This window comes from Orbilia oligospora (genome assembly GCF_000225545.1).
Source record: "Orbilia oligospora ATCC 24927 unplaced genomic scaffold scaffold00088, whole genome shotgun sequence".
Classification (NCBI taxonomy): Eukaryota; Fungi; Ascomycota; class Orbiliomycetes; order Orbiliales; family Orbiliaceae; genus Orbilia; species Orbilia oligospora.
Genome location: NW_011645645.1, coordinates 76,939 through 97,486, shown reverse-complemented (window position 1 = coordinate 97,486; position 20,548 = coordinate 76,939). Strand labels below are relative to the sequence as shown.

The 20,548-nt window shown below is 45.5% G+C and overlaps 10 protein-coding genes across 10 annotated transcripts; 5 read left to right on the top strand and 5 right to left on the bottom strand.

The window, feature by feature from the left end:
* Window positions 1–821: 821 nt before the first annotated feature.
* Window positions 822–1,343, bottom strand: AOL_s00088g50 (uncharacterized protein; the record flags this gene model as incomplete). The annotated part of the gene is made up of 1 exon (XM_011125747.1): window positions 822–1,343. One exon carries the CDS (start codon window positions 1,341–1,343, stop codon window positions 822–824), a length of 522 nt encoding a protein of 173 aa, XP_011124049.1.
* Window positions 1,344–1,908: 565 nt separating this feature from the next.
* AOL_s00088g49 (uncharacterized protein) lies at window positions 1,909–2,589 on the top strand (the record flags this gene model as incomplete). The annotated part of the gene is made up of 1 exon (XM_011125746.1): window positions 1,909–2,589. One exon carries the CDS (start codon window positions 1,909–1,911, stop codon window positions 2,587–2,589), a length of 681 nt encoding a protein of 226 aa, XP_011124048.1.
* Window positions 2,590–3,239: 650 nt separating this feature from the next.
* AOL_s00088g48 (uncharacterized protein) lies at window positions 3,240–3,632 on the bottom strand (the record flags this gene model as incomplete). Its single annotated transcript, XM_011125745.1, has 1 exon — window positions 3,240–3,632. One exon carries the CDS (start codon window positions 3,630–3,632, stop codon window positions 3,240–3,242), a length of 393 nt encoding a protein of 130 aa, XP_011124047.1.
* Window positions 3,633–4,333: 701 nt separating this feature from the next.
* Window positions 4,334–4,744, top strand: AOL_s00088g47 (uncharacterized protein; the record flags this gene model as incomplete). The annotated part of the gene is made up of 1 exon (XM_011125744.1): window positions 4,334–4,744. The coding sequence occupies one exon, from the start codon at window positions 4,334–4,336 to the stop codon at window positions 4,742–4,744; it is 411 nt and encodes a 136-aa protein (XP_011124046.1).
* A 9-nt stretch (window positions 4,745–4,753) lies between these two features.
* Window positions 4,754–5,509, top strand: AOL_s00088g46 (uncharacterized protein; the record flags this gene model as incomplete). The annotated part of the gene is made up of 1 exon (XM_011125743.1): window positions 4,754–5,509. One exon carries the CDS (start codon window positions 4,754–4,756, stop codon window positions 5,507–5,509), a length of 756 nt encoding a protein of 251 aa, XP_011124045.1.
* A 1,381-nt stretch (window positions 5,510–6,890) lies between these two features.
* On the bottom strand, window positions 6,891–7,850 carry AOL_s00088g45 (uncharacterized protein; the record flags this gene model as incomplete). The annotated part of the gene is made up of 1 exon (XM_011125742.1): window positions 6,891–7,850. One exon carries the CDS (start codon window positions 7,848–7,850, stop codon window positions 6,891–6,893), a length of 960 nt encoding a protein of 319 aa, XP_011124044.1.
* Window positions 7,851–8,193: 343 nt separating this feature from the next.
* AOL_s00088g44 (uncharacterized protein) lies at window positions 8,194–9,405 on the top strand (the record flags this gene model as incomplete). Its single annotated transcript, XM_011125741.1, has 2 exons — window positions 8,194–9,280; window positions 9,347–9,405. The coding sequence occupies 2 exons, from the start codon at window positions 8,194–8,196 to the stop codon at window positions 9,403–9,405; spliced, it is 1,146 nt and encodes a 381-aa protein (XP_011124043.1).
* Window positions 9,406–10,774: 1,369 nt separating this feature from the next.
* AOL_s00088g43 (uncharacterized protein) lies at window positions 10,775–11,390 on the bottom strand (the record flags this gene model as incomplete). The annotated part of the gene is made up of 3 exons (XM_011125740.1): window positions 10,775–10,808; window positions 10,883–11,204; window positions 11,261–11,390. 3 exons carry the CDS (start codon window positions 11,388–11,390, stop codon window positions 10,775–10,777), a joined length of 486 nt encoding a protein of 161 aa, XP_011124042.1.
* Window positions 11,391–13,164: 1,774 nt separating this feature from the next.
* Window positions 13,165–14,736, bottom strand: AOL_s00088g42 (uncharacterized protein; the record flags this gene model as incomplete). Its single annotated transcript, XM_011125739.1, has 1 exon — window positions 13,165–14,736. The coding sequence occupies one exon, from the start codon at window positions 14,734–14,736 to the stop codon at window positions 13,165–13,167; it is 1,572 nt and encodes a 523-aa protein (XP_011124041.1).
* A 3,587-nt stretch (window positions 14,737–18,323) lies between these two features.
* AOL_s00088g41 (uncharacterized protein) lies at window positions 18,324–19,912 on the top strand (the record flags this gene model as incomplete). The annotated part of the gene is made up of 2 exons (XM_011125738.1): window positions 18,324–19,721; window positions 19,832–19,912. The coding sequence occupies 2 exons, from the start codon at window positions 18,324–18,326 to the stop codon at window positions 19,910–19,912; spliced, it is 1,479 nt and encodes a 492-aa protein (XP_011124040.1).
* Window positions 19,913–20,548: the final 636 nt, after the last annotated feature.

Below are 20,548 nucleotides of genomic sequence, written 5' to 3'. Positions count from 1 at the left end.
TGAGTGGAATACTTTGCATCGCAACGCCTCGACTTTCATGGTTTTAAGAATCACAGCCTTTGGAGAGCATAGCCGTATTATATAGAAGTCCTTGCAGCTAGATACTCAATCTTATTAACGGTACATTATTGTCCCATATCGTTTCCATTCTAGCGTTGCGTTTCGCTGGGGCAACTGTGTCCAATTTTCCATATATGGCGCCAAAGCTGCATCTTGCGGCGGAGATCACATCCTCGTGGAACCACAAGATCCTAGAATTAAATTCTTTCCCCATATTGTGTGATTCAAGGCCAGAGCCGCATACTTCGCGTTGAGAGCAAGACCCTTTTGGGTAAACCATGTGTTATCTCCGCGCCATAGTGCATAACTGTCAAGATATAGTTTAAGTATGGCCTTGGCCCTCGATAGCATGATGCAAATAACTAATACCCTGCTTTTTGACCCTGGAACCGTAAATTGGACGTAGATATGCGAGCTTGCGTATCAAGCGCTTGAAGCAGAAAAAATCAAATCCGGCTAGCCCGAATTCACGAAGCCGATAGTAATAATGCACGCGGTGGCTTACGTGAGTATCACCGCCCTCAAAGCAGCCGGCTTCCGTTTATTCTTTAAATCCGCCAAGTCAATACCGCAGTCTGTCAGTCACTTCAGCAGGCTTGGTAGCCAAATCTGTTGGCCTCTAAATATATGGGAATCGGAAAGGGATTAGGATATTGCGAGAACGATATATTACTAAAAAGGGGTTGTAGCTCTGGGGCTCCCGACTGCTAAGAGATACATGATTGGCCCCCCCTAAGAGTGGACTTGATAGCTCTAGAAGTTTAGTGAGAAGGGTAGACTCCGGTAATCTCATATATCAACCCCTTGAACAGGACCGTACAAGCCGAAAAGCTCTCAAGATCACCATCGCTATGATGAAGCTCCATTTCCATAGATGGATCCGAAATGTCATCCGTCTTTCTGAAACGGAGCCAGAAGGCGTGATATGCATCGTTGACTATCTGGTTTAATTCACTTCGTTGACCGAAGTAAAGTCTTGCCACAGCTTTGTCTTGACTGTTATTGCAGTCGCACATGAGAAATGGAGCAGCAGCGGCTAGCATGCTAATATATATTTTCGCCGTTTCGGCCAATCCTTCGAGATCTCGACACATCTCGTCTCCAGGCTCCATTTTATTCAGCTTTCCTACTCCTTCCTTGATATTGATAACGACCGCATCGAAATCGCTCTTTCTTTTGTGTAACAAGCTGATCTGCTTAACGAGGCCGTCTTGAATAGAGTGAAGCCAACATTTGGTGCCGTTAGCCGGACTGTTCGTGTTCGAGGAGTTCTCGGCATCCATGAGCGAGGCTAATAACGTGTTAACGTTTACTTGGGCTATCGATTGTGATGTAGCGACGCAAGTCACGTTGAATGGAATAGAGCTTGTTCTAGGTTAGTAAAACTGAGACGAAAGGTCGCGGTTGCTTGCCTTATATACCTGATATTTAAGCGTCAGGCGGAGGAACACAACCAAATCTTCTTCGGATTTAGGAGCCCTTCGTTCTATAACAGATTCCAATCTTAGTACTATGACGTCGTATATCGTGAGATATACTTAAATAATACTAAAGACTGACGTCACCAAGAAACAGGTGCACATGTACAGTTATAGCCAATAACATCTGGCTGTTTCAACCAGCGTTGCTTAATTTAGAGTTAAAATTTTTAATTTACGACTTTCCGGATTGAGATGAAACGATTACTGGGAATTTGACGTAATCGAACATGAACGTTGGCTTTACCGCGTATGATACTTGCTATATAAAAGCCTCAACCTTTCCATCAAACATGTTGCGTTCTCCTCGGAACAATAATACTTACAACGAACATTAATCTATATTCCAGACGCAGAAAATACTTCAATCATGCAGTCCAAGACTTCGTATATCGTTGCTTGGCTCCCTGTCTATATCTTTCTTACCATGGCACCGTTTGCCCAAGCGAAATTCGAGAACATAACCAGTCTTCGAAAACTACCTAGCACGTTAGCTCGAACCCATCTAGATGGATGGTGCCTAGCTGATCGTCAATTTAAGGGAAGTTCCCCTTCTGCGGATAACACGGCCCTCAGCTTCAAACCCTGCGATCTCGGAAAAGTTCTGGATAATTCCGGTCTTTATCCAAGCCTTCAATGGGACCTCTGGGGCCGAATACTCCAAGAAGATGGGGCATGGGAGGGCTCTATTCGAAATCGCAAAACTAAACAATGTTTGACGTACAACTTTGGAGACAAAGGGGTAGTCATCGGGGTCCCAATTCCACTACAAAGGTCAAAAGTGGTTGGGAATCTATCGACAACAGCCTGCTCTGGCATCAGTGCAAGACCGATACTTTCCCAGAGGTTCCGAGTGAGTAGTTGGAAGAAGAAAGCCCTTATATATACTGCAGATGCAGCCGAGGCTTGCGAAAATAGGACAGCATCTCTTGAAACCTCCTTTGGCCGATTATGGTTAGGTTGTTCCCGCGATGTCTACAGTTCCGCGGTGTGGGATATTAAAAAGTTTCTTCTTATGGTTAATTCGAATGCACTATTCGGGAACTATTAAAATTAAGGCCGATATCTAGAAAGTTCCTATCAGTGCTGCCGAGTATGATGATACCGTTGAACCAAGTTTTAGCGAATAAGTCAAGGTTACCAAAAGACACTTATCACCGCAGTTCTTGCATCTATATTTTGTACGGAGGACACCCAACAAACCAAATTGTGTAATTTATATTGGAAATTATTTTAGTCTTCCCGAAGAAAAGTGTATGCGTCAGAATCAGTATACATATTCCGCTAGCTTGCGGAGATTGTGGTTATAGTACTTTAACACCAATAACTCCCCTTGCTCGAGAAGGAGTGCTGAGACCCGCTAGTATTGTTCTTATGATTTGCTAGTATTGTAATGAGGGTATCGGTTGTAGAGGTATCAAATTGCATCGATTGAATTACAAACTGACTCCAAACATCAACTTCTAGATACACAAGTAGCTGTATTTCAGACTTTCTCCCCTTTCGGATGTCTTCGAATCAACTAAGAACTGGTTACGGGTAGTTACGACTGCGGACTCATCGGACATAATATCTGCAGCCTACTTTGCATTGACCATGCACTTCCAATCGATTACATCCATTTGTGCTGATATAGATGTAGAATTTAGCTAAACTGTACGGTATATTTGCAATTTGGGGCTTAAGGGGCTCGCCTGACTTTCAATGTCCGCAATCAATGCCTACAGTAGTGGGACTTGACTCAGGAATAATAGAGGTTTTTGGATATTTATTAGCTGTCTTAGTGATGGTTGTTTCATTATTAGTGACGGATTCCGTGGCGACGCCCTCGTCGGGCCGAGTTGTGGTTCTGATGGTCGCTTCGGCGTCTGCTAGATCGTTCGTAACAGTTTGGACAACAGTTACGGTATGCCTCGGTAATGTGATCACATACGGGATGGAATAAGTCAACGTAGTGAAATTTATAACCGTACTGGTGATCCTATATTTGGGGCACCGATTGGTGACACAAAGTGGGAGGCCGATGCCAGCATCGGATAGTGAAGGGCAACTAAACATCGAAATCAAGAAAAATGAGATATTGGCGAGCTTCATTTTAGAACAGCGTTAGGTAGATATTGTGGGAAGCTGGTATGTGAATGCATCTATTGCGTTAGAGACCTTGATAGGAGGGGCAAACCGTGCTGATATATATATCCCTGAGGTACCAACAGCTTGTTGATCACTTCAGAGTTCTGGGGTATGCTACCCGGTTCCACGGTATGCACCCTTTCAAAATTACCACACTTCGCAACACGGCGTCACAGTTAATCACATACTTTTTACGAGATGAAGCGTACTTAATCACAATTATGCCTACTTCTATCGGGGTGCAAATTTTAATTACAAGTATTTATTTAGCGCCCAACTAACAACATGACTTTGGGTGAGGGGTTTCTGACCTCAGGAGTTTCTTGAGCCGCGGAGGCCCTGGCTCCGGCGAGATTAGTAACACCAACCCCGGCATCGAGACTGAGCTCAGCCGTACATATACGTAATTGCCATATATGGATGAATATGATCCCGAGCTCCGGGGAGGATCCTACACGTAATCTATAATCATCAAGGCAGATTAACTCGATCCTTAGGACGGAAGCCACATGCTTACAGGTATAAAGAGGCCGTTCCCCTCAATATCTTCCTCAACATTTCGATAATGATTCGTCTCTACCTTGACTGCCTAAATCCTACGAAATCTTTTACCTTTTAGGTCTTTACTAGCTTAACTTTCTTGGGCGACTAATCCGTACCTAGACATGGAACCATTACTATGTCCTAATGCAGCGCAGGAAGCTGGAATGGAACCGAATCCCCTTCCATCCACTACGAACCCTAAGTCTGAAAAGAGGGTCCTAGCTGCCTGCGATGGCCCATCGAACGACCCGGATTCCTCTACTATTCTTGATGAGGGACTGGATAACGCAAATTCGAACAGTTTGATCCCTACAAGTTGTGATGACCCTTCTCTGTATCCCGCTCCGCCTATAGGCGGTGGTGGTCACACCTCCACGAGGAGCGAAAAGAGCTACTACGTTACTCTGGCTGGGAATGCGACTCCAAATTCCTCCAACCCCGTTTATAGCGATTCAGCCTTCTCAAATGAGGAGCACGCCGCTCTACCCCCCCCTTCGGACCGCAAATGCACACCCGAGTGCGATAAAGATTAGCAATTTCAGATGGCCCGCCCTGGCGTAAATGAAGGCGAATTTAAAGATGAAAATCGAAAATCCGCAGGTCATCTCGATGAAGATAGGTATCAAGCAAAAAATCGCGGTTCAAACGGGGTATCCTCTGTCGAGCTAGTCCTGGGCACGAAGAATACTCTAGCGGCACATATTTCTCCAGAGGGAAGGCACCCCAAATCTGAGCGAGACAAAGAGCCGTCAAATACGGAGGATGAGGAGCAGCCCCAATGCAGAATCAAGATAGGGGGATCCTCGAACGGGCCGATCTCACTAGCGCATATCCTCAATAGTAAAATAGGAGAAGATCGGGTAAATGCGAAGATACCATCGGGCCAAACTAAGTTGAACGGGATTGGATGCTCCCTTACCTACGACAAGATAAGCGGCATCAGTAGCTCTTGTGTGCCTTATTTGGGTTGGGGAAAACTCGACAATGTAGAAACAGAATACGAAGTCGAAAGTATAGGGGGCTCCAGAGTGCGGCGAGGGCAGAGAGAATATCTAGTAAACTGGGTGGGATATGGGGATTATACATGGGAGCCTATTGGCAACCTAACAAATTCGCAACTGGCTATCGATGATTATGAGCACCGGCATCTCTCAAGAAAACGTAGACGGGATGGACCAAGAAGCCAGCCCAGGAAAAGAAGACCGCTTCGGCCCGAGGCGGAACGAGGCGCAAGGTACGAATACTGTCAGTCAAATCTTAAAGCTATGATGACCGGGGGTAAAGGCGATAAAGCATAATGCAAGTTCCTTTATTTTCAAGCTAGATTTAATCTATATATTTCAATTATAACTACTCCCTATGCCACTTGAACGTGAATAATAACATTCCCTTCTAGCCAAATCTTATGTTACTAAAACGTTAGATCTATTATAAATAGTCGCAGGTTTGTGATGGTGATATAAGAAAACGGCTAGAATTTCTGCTGTGCTTCGCTCAATCTTGACTATTTGTTTGGAACGCCTGTTGCGGAATATAGATTGACAGGAATATAACGAAAGATCGAAGTGTGACACCACAGATAGTATGCCATTGGGCAACCATGTGAAGGCCTAGGGTCGTTCGCAAGAATGTGGGGAAGGTATACCGGTAAGAGATATCGATAGAGCTATTGTAGGGAAGGAACTATCTGCTAACGGACAAAAGTTGTTGGTATATGGCACCCCCAAGATGGCTAAGGATACTCGCCAATTGTGGGACCGGCGCTGGGGAGGGTTTCTAAGGGTCAAAACGGGAAGATATGTTCCGTGTATCTATACCCCAGTGGACCTGCGAGATATACCAGCGACCGACTAGACATCTTCATCTTGAATACCGAGTAACTGGCTGCCAATTGAAATTTTAGGTGGCGGTAGCTCTCCGATCGCGGTTCCATCTGTCAGTTTTAATAGTGCCGATAGGTGATTGAATGTGGTGGGTGGCTTATTCGATGCCTTTCTCTGGCATCTTCATTCAAGAACATTTCCCTGCAGTCGTCAATCTTGCAGTGGATGGTATAGAAATGGTTCCTTCCCTCCCTCGCTCAAAAGATTAAGATCGGCGCTGATGCGGAGCTTGCTAAGGTGCACCGTCACGGTGTGGGCATCCAACTCTTTTCGAGCCGCCTCCAAACTATGCTCTACCGTTTCAAAATTGCATTTGGTCGGATCCCATCGACATTTAGCGGTTTTCTTCGGTGGGGGATGACAAATGAACTCTAGAGTGCATTTCTTCGGGGCTTGGTTTGCTTCGGGGCTTGTTCCCTGAGACTGTTCGCTCACTAAATCACGAGCAAAACGATCGAGCGAGGGTGGTTCTGCTTGTCGAGACATTTCGCTTCGTCAAACGGATAGAGGTGTAAGTAAGCTCACAAGGGCTCCTGTTATTGTCAGGGGTAACCCAAGGGATTTATATAGTTTGCTTACTCCTTAGTATGGACGGGTTCCTGCTCCATGACCGGCATGGAATTGATAGGACGGTTTTGTTATAACCTTGAAATTCCTACGGTTGAACTGCTTATCCCGAATATAGAATCTAAGGTACGCGGTATAACTGTTCCATATTACAATACCGTAGCATATTATCAAAAACGTAAAAGACGGAAAACTTGGAAATGGCAATGTCCAACCAATGTCTGCAGAGTTATGTACATTGTAGCAAGAGAACTTCTTGAAAATTTGGGCACTCATCTCCAGAGAAAAAGGTAACGGTATAATCGGCGGAGTATCCTCGAACATCCTCACAACTTTCATCGCCGTCACCGTCGGGGTCGTTATGGCCATCTGCACTGACGTCGCCCTTACAATATGTATCGTCGATATATTGACCTAAGTAGACGCAGATGACGCAGATTTCGAGCTGTTTCCCCCACTTTTTGAGCGTTAGAGTGACGGCTTCTTTATCAATTGGCACCCGTTGATATAGACTCGTGGGGATCCCGTGTGGTTCAAAAGAGTCGGTTGGGGTGAAGTCGGTATTGCTCAGTTCCAAAACTCTGAGACTGCTCGGAAGCGAAATCCTTTCCAATCCGAACTCTTCAATCTCTATAGGTCCACAGTCAGGCCAGTGACATACCTCAAGATGTGGGAAACCGGCGAAGATGTTGTTGAGAGTTCCGAGCCCTTTCTCGAGCCTTTCGACGGATATATACAATCGCGTGACGTTCCAAGCCCCGATATTTGAAATGGCTGCAAAGTCACATGGCTCCAGTGTCAGGTAAATAGTAGTTACTGGGTGCTCTGCTAAATCGGTAAGCTGGCTGTGCTCGAAGCCCTGGCGCGGCGTTAATGAAACGGTCGTTTTGCACTCGGACAAATAAATTTCATCGCCGTCCCAGCCATTTGGCGGACGATAAGACACCGGGTTCGAAGTGACTGGAGTTTGCGTCAGAGCTGATTTTCTGAGGTCGTCAAATAAAGGCCTTATATAGGATGCTCGTGCATCAAAGGTGGAGTTTTTAAGGGCGTGAATCCTGTCGTGTAAATCATTGATATGGTTTTTTTCGCGGGTAAGTGTCTGTACGTTATTTGGGACTCCGGAAGTAGCATCAATGAGGGATATAGGTCGGGCCTGGGCCTCCTGGTCACACAGAACCCCCTTCATTGCTAAAAATTGACGATTGATGAGTAAAGGGGCTGAGACCGCGCATGCAAGCAATATGATGCGGATTTTTCATGAGCACTATCAGGTAGCCTTTGCTGATTATCACAAGGCCCATGCTTACGCTCAGCCTAGGGCAGTCAGGTTTCTGCGGATGATATTTGGGCGTTCAGCTCGGTCCCCTTTCCCGTCCCGTTCCTAAATTCCATGCTCAACCCATCTCTATTTCTTTCGTTGCTTCCCTACTCTTTCGTTCGTTTAATCTTTCTTTCCGTCTTGTTAATCCAATCTTCTTTTCCCTCCCTTTTTGTTTTGTCTTCACCTCAAAACACCATATCGAACTAGTATGTTCGAGTTAGAATCCCACCAAGGGCCGACGGCGGTAGAATTCACTCTCTTGGATGCTGTCGCCGATGCAATGGAAGATAAGGCATATTTGGCAAAGGTATTCAACACGTGGAAAAATTCTGGAGAGTCTAGTGCCGATGGTTTACTTCATTTCCAATTCCATACCGCCAAGTTCATACGTGATCATGTTGGCTGGATAATTCGCGACGACACTCAACCTATTATCGATACATTTTTACAAATAATCGACCAAGAGGCGCTTATGGACAAAGAATATGCCAAATATCTCCTATCGAGTATCTTGAAGGGCACATTTGCAAGTGAGGATATGGGAAGCTCAAATGAAGGCCGGTACCAATCCTGCCTTGCGACAACCGCAACCATAGTCGAAAAGTTGTGGCAAAAGCGTGCAATTTCAATACTCCAAGCTCGGCAGTGGGTTTTTTTCCAGCATTGGATGTGGATGGAACGACGGCCCCAAGGGGAGATAGCCCTTTCTCATTCCCTGGCTAGTTTACCCGAAACATGGCCGATATGTATCGAAGGAAGGGAAAGCCCAGCCCCTCAACGACTACCGGGGATATCGGCTTGGTATGACCCGGCGAGAATGGGACAAAACAGTGAAATGGACGCCCTACCACAGAATCAAACTCCATTCGTCGCGTCGACAACTGCAACTACTCAAATTGTCCATCAAGGAACTGGGCATCAACCGGCGGACACCATATCTAAGGACCAGACATCACACGATGGGTCGGTATTCATTGACACGGCTTCTGAAAACATTGGTGTGGAAGGCCGCGATAAGAGTCCCATTTCAAACGGAAATTCGCCGATACAAAGCATTACAGGAACTGGGGGGTCTCAGCCCAAAGTTTCTAGCGAGCCCGGAATTTCACTTATTAGCACTGCTAAAACTCCCCAGGGCGTCAGAGTAGGGAAGGACCACGACCTTGAGAAACGTGCACAGCCACTAGAAAGTTCCAAGAGAAGACAATCGAAAAGACTGGCCGCAAACAGCAGTCGTCGAAAACAGCCGCGGAAACAAGTAATCAAAGTTAAACGGGAATTTCCTTTTATCAGAGGTATATAGATCACACTACCCGTATTTCGTTGTATAACATTGTACTCGCTGACACTGGAGTTTGTAGCTGAAAGGGATGGGCAGCCTGGTTCGTCTATTAACACCCCTCTTACTATCAATGATTGAGGGTAGGAGCTGGCTTTCTTAGAAATGATATCACTTCTCTTCGATTACGGGCGGGAGATTTCAATTAGGAAAATGTAATAATAGTAGCGATGCGCCTGAGCCCCTGTGCTTGCTGTAGCGATGCGTCTTGACCGCGAGTCCAAAAAGTGCCTTTTCGCCCTCCTCAATGCGGTTGGAGATGAGTGGGCCGTGCTGCTTTTGGGATAGTTCACATGAAATATATGGGTATGGTTCTTTAAGGCCCCATAACTCAATCTCTTTTTTGTAGTACTAGAAAATTCATCTCGAAGTACAAATATAGCTTCTGTGAACGGCATTACAGTCGTTGAGGCGGGATGATCGATGGCTTCATCCTTTTCATCGAGTCGTGGCTTCCCAATAGAGGGGCAGAGTAGGTCTTGCGCTTGTGATCGGCAGTAAGTAGATATTTGGGACGGCTCCGGTAGTCATCTATCACAATATTCCGACTCCGCATAGTGACTTGCTCGCCACCATGGGGTAAGATCTAACTGCCAGTCCATTCCTTGTAAATGGCTTCAAAATTCTTGGGTATTATCGTAGAACAAAGCTGCATGAGGGCCGGTTTCATCAATTCGTACCACGCTCCTTATATATGCTGTAATAGGTTCTTGTTCTAAGCTTCATATCTCATAACCCCAACCGTTTTCTTTTGATATAATCTACTGCGTACATGCCGGCGAAAGTATTGAATTCTAACGAGCGGAATTTAATGTTAAGCAGCAGTAAATAAACAATATTCAGGAACTACGTCAAACTACATACAAAGCATATAAATCTTCGGATTCAGCTTTGGTTTTGCCGTCAATACGGGATATCTTGACGCATCGATAAATTCGCTCGCATCTCAAAAGTTCTGCGGTGATGGTAGCTTTTTGGTTGTCCATATTTGGGATCTCTTAGTTTTAAATACAAAGACGTATAGGTGGACTTTCTTTATTGATGCGAGGTGATACATTAAAGGTACAAATTTCCGTTCTCATTTTGATGCGGTGCTACCCCGCTTGTGCGCTTGTGGTATCTATCTAGAAAGGATCCCGCAAATACCTTACCAACTTCCACCAAGCACTGTTTTGGGAGATATTTACAGTCCAGTATACTCCCCACGCTCGGACAGGGATCGCCCTGCATGTCAGTGAGAAGTTCATGAACTCTTGCCCCCTCGGAACACATCTTCTTTACCTCTTCTTCGACCTGGCTCGAAAATCCGAAAATCTCAACCTCCGTCATAATATTATCAAATATCCATCGTGTCCCCATTAGGTTGTCCGCAGATACGATATCAAAAAAACACATTGCTAAGTTTAATAGCGCATTATTTAAGTTACCTTGCTGTACTGCTACGTAGAAGCTACCTTGCCCTAATGTATAGCGGCGGTAGCTTGCTATGCAATCCCAAATAAGCTTTATATATTCCGGTGCGGGGGAATCGGGGTTTTCCAGATATATATATATAAACTGAGCGCTGCTCTCGATGATTTTGGTAGCACAGGCGTCAAGCTCCTCTATTGTTCGAGGATGCGAATGTGCTGAGAGTTCGGGTAACTGGTAGTCTGGACCAACAGTTTCTTCTTCTCCTGAAGCTGTAAAGTCACCGGCAGTGGTGGGTGTAGCGGTTGTGGGGGGGGGAAGGGGGGGGGCGACTTGGCCAGCGATAGACACCGATTGGGATAAAAGTAAGGGCATTTGAACGAGGTTCACTAGGCGTTCGGTTTCGATGCTAGAGGCGTTGGGCATTCCCCATGGGCGGGTTGTCTCGATTTCGGGGCTAATAACATGTTCTGTTGAGTATTTTAGCTACATACATTTTTTATTTTAACTTAACATGAAGACGTACCTCTCTGTTTGGCCCGGAGAATTTTGGCTCGAGCTGCTTTGGGTTCTTTGTCGCCACGCCTCTTCTTATGGCCGGAATTAGGTTTATATTTGTCGCAGCGACTGCTAGACATGGGCTTGTAGTCAGGCATCATGGGATATAAGCTCCTCTGAGAGTGATAATATGCCTATGAAAATTGAAAATTTATGCAAGGCCTTGTAGAAAGAGGAAACCTTTCCTTTATATCATCCTAGGCGGCCCAAATTTAATCCTCCCTAGAGTATTCCCGCTCGGTTGGTCCATTCTCAATTTCATCTCCTTGCCACTGCCACAAGCTGACCCATGAAAGTTCAGCCCCCTGTTTATTACACACACCACTTCGAAGCCGGCCATCGTCCCATCTCGATTGTCATCTGCCCCTAGTTGATCTGAGGCTAGCTTGCATCCATGTAAGGAGGCAACCAAATAACTTTTGGGCGAACGCTATGGGCGACTTATCCACTAATCTGCAGGTGGGCTAGACCTCGATGCAAGCAGTCAGGGTCATCTGTGTATGTCGAGCCGGCACCCGTCTTAATATTAGGCGGGCACCAGATAGCTCCACATAGTTCGCACACTCTCCTCGTCTCCCAACCCTCTCTGACACCGCTAATACTGCAACGATTCAGCCTTCTATACCTCCTCAAAAGATGCTAATATTTCCAACTGAGATGATTCACCATGTCCTTGAGTATCTATCGCACCACAATGCGAAAAGTTTTGAATGCACTGACCAAGCGCATCGCGGCCCCGCAAAGACGTGGCTCGAATTATAAGGGAAGCTACGTCTCCGCGACCGAGTTTACCACCGATACGAAACCAAGAAAGACGTGGATACAGAATCGTCTCCCAAAGTTGCGGTCGTCGTGGCCAGACTAAGAAACATAAGATCTAATGGTTTAGGTATGCTAAATTCCATATCTCGGTCCTGGTATAGCATCCATCGGTGGCTCGTTTAGAGGAACCAAGAAAGGCTCAGATACTTGAGGGCACCACTTGGTCTGGTAGGGCCTTCAGAAGTACTTTGCTAACCATCACTAAAGGTCCTAATCACAATCTCGCTATCGAAGAGATTCACGCACTTGCCCTCAGTGAGAGCCTCAGTATCCAATACATAAAGCATCCTTCGCCTTCCAAACCAAACATAGGAAGGCTTGAGAGGGAAGAATCTCGCAACGATATTTCTGCTCCTCGTGATTTCGAAGAATAGTGGCTGTCACCACATCTTTCCCGCGAACAAGTTCTAAGCGAGGCAGATATCTCCTTATTTGTCTACTTTGAAGAATTAAGATCCAAATTCCTACAGCGGGGTGGGCCTCGCCCTTTGAAGAATGGGGCTTCACCGGGTAGGATTAGATGTGACGGATAAGGCGAAAGCCGAACCGTAATAAAGTATCGAGGCATTGAATTAGTCAATATTCACCCAGGACTTCAAAACGCTAGCATTTTCCGTTGCCATAAATTTGAATTCTATCCTGTTCAGCAAAGCCTGGTTATGCATATATAACAGAAGATGCGCAGAATAGACATCAATGAAATGAAGGGTTTTATATATGGCGGCTCGTCTCTCACAATTTTCGCATTGCTTACTTCGCTCATAAAATCGTTGTGATTCTCGATGTGGTTTCGTTCAACTAGTCGTAAGTATAATGGCCTAGGTATCTGTGAAAGCTAGTGATAAGTGTCCGACTGATAAGGAGGGTGTTGTCGAAGTAATATATCTTATTATATTAGTTTATGGACAATTGATGGTTCTCAAAATTGAACTATAGGTTTTAAATGTTGTCAGGATTATGGACTAGTAGCTTGGATAATATCCCATTGATGATCAGCCTAATGCAAATGCAGTATCTTCTACATGTTCTTGTAACTTCCTTTAAACCCTGCTAGTTCTTCGGAGTTCTGTAAAGGGGGACAGTCCAGGTCTTTCCCACCGCGCGGTAGTTCATGGTTCCGAATCTTTCTCGGTGACGAACCATATCTTGAATCGACATGAAGGTCTTCATACAAACTGAACATTTCATAGTCATCCAGAGGCCATGTTTTCTGTTCAAATGACAAATCGCTTTCTGAAGCAAACTCGTATAATCATTCGCTTCTCTCAGAGGTATCCTAACCCTGCATTTCTTGCAATCCCATACAGTGGGTGCGGAGTGGGACTCAACCGACTCATACACCTCCCACCCGCTTGTATTAGGATCCAACATGCAATGAGGCGGATTGCCCGCATGTACATTTAAAGCTAGCTCGCTGACAAAGAAGCGACTGCAAACATGACACTTATATTTGGTTAGCGTTTCGAGATGGGGATCGCCTGAATGTTCCCGACTGGCGTGATTAAGGTAAGCCCGGAAGCGCCTGGATATGGCCTGACGAGACGAGATATGACGCTTGCAAATCAAACAATTTTCGTATTTAAGTGTGCCAGCCTCCAGTTCGTTGGTATCTCCCTCCTCGGTCTTGAATTGCGTTTCATCATAGTTACTATCGCCGTCGGTTATCTCTTCGATCTTGAGAGGTTGAGTTTCGTCATAGCTACTATCGCCGTCGGTTATCTCTTCGATCTCGAGAGGTTGAGTTTCGTCATAGCTACTATCGCCGTCGGTTATCTCTTCGATCTTAGGAGGTTCGGCTTCACCGTAGTTGCTATCGTCGTCGGTTATGTCTTCGATCTCGGGAGGTTCAGTTTCATCGTGGCTGTTATCACTGTCGATAATCTCTTCGATCTTGGAGCGTCCAGTTCCGACGCTTGCGGGGGGATTACGTTTCCCCTGGCTTCTTGTTAGTCTGCGGTTATATATAGGCTTCAACTCCGATGATTCGTATATGTTGCCTTCGAGATTTCTATTTGCAGGAAGATCACCGCCGCGCTGAGTCGTTTTGTTGCTAGATTTGGACTTTTTCATCCGTAGCGCAGTTCTGCCAGGGGCTTTCCTTTTTCTCCCCGTCTGACTGTTCTGAGCGGGTTCCGATGGCGTACCTTCACTCTGCTCGCCACAAAACCCAATTAATTTCTCCAAGATGAGTAAAGCCCCGTGGGCCATAGTAGGATGAGCACTCAAAAAACATCCTATCAGATGGATCAAGTCGTGGACATCGCGCGGGCTCTCACTTAGAGGTGGCAGACGTGAGAGATCCATCTTAACTTCTAGGTCCGGTGTTTTCAACATCCTTCCGTTGCAAAACTCTAGCAATTTTGGAAACGCTCTCCTGTAATTATCCGAGTCATAAGGACTGAGCGAATTGAGCCAGCAAGTGGCTTCTATCTCCTTGTTGAGCTGAAGGAAGAGACAAAAATAGCGTAGGGTGATTTGATTAGAGTTAGAGCTAGCTTTAACTCGGGCGCAGGTTGGTGCAACTACTTCGCTGAGATGTGCACTCTGCTTAGAATTGTGTATGGAATTCCTATACTGGCTGACGGTTTTGGCGACTTCTGAAAAAGGGTCCGTAGACGGCATAATTTGGTAGTAGGGTCTGTTGGTCTTGACTTTAAGGGCCTGTGTCGGAAACAAAGTACGTAGTACTAGGGCGGTGGTGGTAAGTTTGAGTTAGATTTGTGCTGTCCCATATATCAGTTGGGTCTGGAAAGAAGGTCTTTATAGCCTTGCGGTTTGGGCCAGAATCACCAAGTTTAGGTATTGTAGGGAATTTCTTTTTTCATAGCTATGCGCTGTTTCCCTTGTGGCTTATAGGTTCGTGCCGGAATAACACATCCCGAGAATCTTCAACCAAATTTTGCATGTTTCCTTGTTTGGAACTTTATGGCGGTCGTGGGGGTTGGGAACGAGACCGTACAGGCATCTCTCAGAGCCGTGATCATTCATGGGCAGCTGAGATTGATATGTCTCACGAGGCTTGCCGCCAAAACCAAATTCTAGCCAGCCCGTTGTATTAGATCCGAACCTGCAGACAGCGCTTTCTGATCAACCCTTGATTTTAAGCTTAGGCTTAAGAAAATCTTCTACTTCATACCAAAATCCAAAAAATATATATATATTGCTTTAAACAAAAATCTATATAAAAATTTAAATAAACAGCCTAAAAAACTCGACACCTTAATCTCAAATTCAGAAGATTGTGATACAAATACAAATAACTACCAACTATATTTTATAGCCCTTCTAAAATTTGACGATCCTGTTTCTTAATATCAAAGCACCTCTTTATTCCAAGAATTTGGAATTTACCATTCATCAAATAAACGTTTAAATGAGCAATCGTCACTTGACCAACATATTCACTTGTGCCACTGCATTGAGATTAAGAAGCGTGTCTTCTCGTTTTACAAACTAAAACCAGACCTCGAGCTTTAATAGTCGTAGCGTGCAAATGCAACCCGCAACGCCGAAGCCTGGGGCTAGAAAAGACAGGTGCTCGGTTCCCACGAAATGACGTAGGTTTATTTTTCGTCTTTACTATCTAGCGAAAAAAACACCGTCTTTAAAAGCTGAGGTCGCAGCGTAAAATCGAAGTGACCGCTGGGTAGGAACGAGATCCTGACCGAGTTTGCAGGTTCAGACAAGATGAGGGTAGTATAGTTCACTGGGACTATCTACTTATTGCAATGAAGATGGAAAACCAGATGAACGAAATTTCGGAGGATTTCTGGACCTTGCAGGCAACGCTTTTCACGGTCTACTTGTGTATCTGGTTATGTTTGGACGTTTGGCGAAAACTCGATTACACAAGTTCGTCTTGAAAAAGCATTTAGAAGAATTGTTCGGGGCATCAAGAAAACCCCCAAAAAAGAAGGGCCATACCATGTGCCGGGTCGTTGGCTTTGAGATAATTTCATGAGCTGTGTGGGTTGTGGAAACAAGATTCATTCCACCCTTATTCGGCTATCACGATTGCAAGCTTGCTCATGAGTGGGCAATTCATGGTAGAAGAAAAGAAAAACCTGTATTGTCATTGGGTAGCATTCCAGCCCGACTCAGAATCTGAAAGCGTCCGTCTCAAGAAACCAATATGCATATGCATATGTTTGCCCAACATCGTGAGACAACTTCCTACCTTGAAGCCCGAGCGCAGGGAGACAAATAGCATCCTGTCGTGCATTTGATCCATTATCCCGTCTTTCTAGCCGCTACTATAGCGATCATGGAGTCAATGAAACTGTTTTATTTCCAAGGAATTATCCAAATAGAGAAAACTACCTCTCTGGTTGAAAGTGAGCCGATCCCCGAGTGCGTTTTTTTGCTTTAGGATCCTTTCCCTTTGCTCTCGAACTTCGATTGTCCCATGTACGACGCATGCAAACTTCAAACAGCCACCGGGGCCCTCGAAACCCCTCTTCGTTTGGGTCTGTCGCATCAAGCATGTCCAAAATGAGAGATCGGTAGTCTTCTTCCATTTCATAAGTCTGAAGCAAAAAAAGAAATTTATTGTACATAGCATCCTTGATATCAGTATTCTGTTTTTGAAAAGTAAAGCTAGGGGACATTTGTCCTTCATGCTGATTGTAGACCTCGTCGCATATTTTCTATTTGCCCCATGTTGAACTTAGCCAGCGTAATTTTGCGCCGTAGGGTTTATTTCCGGTCAAAGATACCTGTATGAGCCTCATGGTGTTATCAATGGTGAGCTTTTTGGCCCAATTTCCTGTGCGCTCAAGCCAATCTTCACTACCAAAAGCATCTTTGACAACAGTGTTAGTCAAATTTTGCCCCCTCTCTAGAGTTGGCCGTGGGACGCTAGGCCGAGTAAGACTACTAGAAGGTCCAGCCGATGAGGACATATCCGGGGGTGGGACGAGTCTGGATGGGGGAGATGTCTCGGCGGGGGATTAATTCACGGTGTTCGAAACTGAGTTGTACACGTTGTGCCGTTGTGGAATCAAGGTGTCGATAAGACAGGAAATCAGGAAAAATACCTCTCAGCGGGGAATGGTGCGCTGTGCAAGTTTTGGAGTCGAGTGGGGTAGATCAGCTGCAACACAAAATTGCAGTGTGATTGGCTGGAGAGTCGAGGTCGAGAGACGGCTCGCGCTCGACGGACGTTACATGTACATGTACATCGATATAATATCGATTCGATCGACTGCATGCATCGCTGCAGCATATCATGCGCCTGCAGCCGGATTGGTTGTAATGGGGCGGCCCAGAAGCTAAAACTACGAATCGGCGTCCAGGAGATGTATCAATATGGTTAGGCCACCAGATGGAATTGATCCACATACTCGCCTTCGGCATCTCGCCTCGATATGTGAATTTGAGGCTGAGATCCTTAGCTTAGCTTAACTATAGGCCCAACTTCGATATTAATATATTTAATATTTCACGGCTTCAGTCATCTCCGGCTAATTTTACCTCGTCAAACGCGGGCCTAGGGAAGTGATCATACCATGAGGCTACCTTCACCAGCTCTTGCGACGTCTGGGTGCGAGACAAAACTACCTCAAGATTATTTGACAAACACACTTATCATGCATCATGATAGCCAGTAAATTAAATCGAGTAATACCGTTCTCGTCCCGGATTCCGAGACAATTTCAACGTGCTCTCACATGATCACAATTGTAGATTACTCTTGAAGAAAACAGCCGGTATTAAAGCGTAGAGTGGAAGGGGGGTTCTTATGTCGCGTATTCTATTCTTAGCCATGGTCGAATATCGTGTAGAAAATAATCATACCACCAGCTACTCAGCTCCGGCCCAGCCGACTATCATATATCGTTCCTGATCGCATTTTCTAATTGCTGTCGTCTGTGGTGACGCCTGCCTCCAATCTAGCCGCGGCTTCAGGGTCGCGAAACCTATTCTTCGCGCCTTGCCATCCTTAAATTAAATGGTGGTATACGCATAACACATGGGTATCTGTTTCGTGAATCAGGTAGGCAGACCCCTTCAATTATATATAGCACTATGTATATATATTTGATGAGGGCGTAGGCTGAGATGGTGAGAAACTGTGCAAAACAGCACCGCACTGCAAACGTGTTGAAAGTCTATTCCGTTGATATTAATATTTTCTGTTATGATTCGCTCTGTCAGGCTCCATAGACCCTCGAGCAAGTACATTTGCGGCTCCCACTCCCCAGTCTAAGATGGACCCCATAGAACGGCAGGCATTCTTTAACGCTTTTTGTTCCGCATCGTCAATTTTAATTCGAGAAGGGGAGCCCTTAGCAGCGCTCTGGAAGATTTTGGAAGATTCTCCTTCTAATCCTTCTTACGTACCGATTGGAATCCAACAATGCCATATGCTCTTCAAACTCCATTTCTCAATCATACTCAGCAGCAACCCTGAGACACCAATTTATGGGCAAATTGCCCAGGAAATTTGCGCATATATCAAAAAGAAGTTCCAAGTAGAAGAGCCAGTTCTGTTCGACGACATTCGCTTGCGGGGTGGCATCAAGGAACCTTTGTCGGCGACAGATATGTACCTCCTGGTCAACATAGCTGACGCTACCATCCAAGTTTACGACATGGGAGGGGTCCTGTCGCAAAATATTTTGAACTGGACACAAGAGTATCTTCAGTGGTGTTGTAGGTTATCCGAGCGAAGTCTCATCGGAAACATACCTAACGTCACTACACGTACACGAAGTCCCGGTTATACTGATTTAAGAATGGAAAACAACCTCTCAGATGCTATTTCAGTATCCCATTCCAGCCTATCTAGTCACAGCAGCCAGTTTCTCAACCGAAACCGACTAAAACGTTTTATTTGCGCCCTTTGCAATAACCAGACGCTCTCAGAACATTCGCTAAGACAGCACTGGAAGCAGTCTCATGATCAAGACGCTCATTTTTATCGATACTGGCCAGAAATGTGTAGCGCTTGCCATGGCCTTTTACCATTTGGTGTTCCCAGAGAGCGGCACTCCGAGATTTGCTTCGGGGTACATGGGTTGGGGAATATCAACTCGCAAGTTTATTCTCAGTATCGCTGGTTGTTTTACGAACTGTTGGGCAGTTGCATGAAATGGAAATGGGATTTAGTCGACGGATTATCTGATACTATCAGATATATAATTCGAGGAAAAGACGCACAACCGGCTCCTAATAGGCGAGATATCCTTCAGGCCTCTGTTTTTTTCCGGCGGATGTGTACCGGCCAAAGCCGTGAGACATACATCTATGACAATGTTCATAGAATTATTGACGCGTATATGTGCGAATTTTACCCGGATGAACCGACAATCGACACTTGCTCCCCGAAGGAGCCCTTCGAGACGTGGAGCACCCTGCCAGAGCTAGTTGGGAGTTTGGTTGCTCAGAAACGGATACTACCCCTTCACGGCAAAGTTTGGTTTTCGCAATATGTGGTCACGTGTTACATGTTATTGTGTCAAGGTTTTTTCCTAGCCGGGGCCCAAGGCGGGGCCCAAGGCGGGGCCCAAGACAGGAACCTTAAACCACAGTTGGAGCTGGGAACCACTGGTCTCGCAGTGCCAAACCCACACAGAAGTTCACCCGTGGGAACCACTAAATCATGGGTATGTCGGAGTTGCTTTAGGTCGTTTGTAAAGTCTGCTACACTTGAGGATCATGAACGAACCTTTCACAAATTCCAGCCTGGGGAACTTGTAGCTAATTGTAGGGGTAGGAAGTTGCTGGAAAGGTTACAAAAAACCGGCCGTTGCAGGCATTGTCGCAATCAGATTCTAAACAGGACCGTGAGTTCTGAAATTGAGGATGTTGAAGGTAGATTGGATATAATATTTGCTCATATGGGTAGCTGCAGAATGCTTGGGCCACTGTACGCGCCAATTTTCGGCTTCATATCATGTTGGAAGTGTAATATGGTTTTTAAAAATAATTCCAGCTTGCGTTTTCATCACTCCTCATGTAAGGGAGGAGCTCAAGATGCTATGTAGTTAATACTATTTCATATATTTTCCATTTGCGCCGGTCGGCTAGTTGCATCGCTCCGCGGTTGGTCCCGCTAGATAAACATTCAAATTTGCCTAAATACGCATGATAGCCGGCCAGGAAAGGCCCTGATTTTTAAGAGTACATTTCTATCATGTTAACCTAAATATGGCGACAGCCCTGCTTGTTCCTACGTTCAATAGTGGCAAAAAAAACCCCTAGACTTAACAGTGAGTCTATGTCTCCTACTTCTATCACCATTGATTGAAAAGACGAAACTAAGTGGTGGCTAAGTCCATTAGAGACCGGAATCTCAAAGTCGAGGGGGTCTTGTTCCTCAACAAAGCCTCCAAGTGCCACAATAGAGATCGACGCTACTTGCTCCTTCGTGTGGTTCTCCCGATGCATCTCCAACTCCTCGCTACTCTTGGCAGATATCAAGAAATTCCCG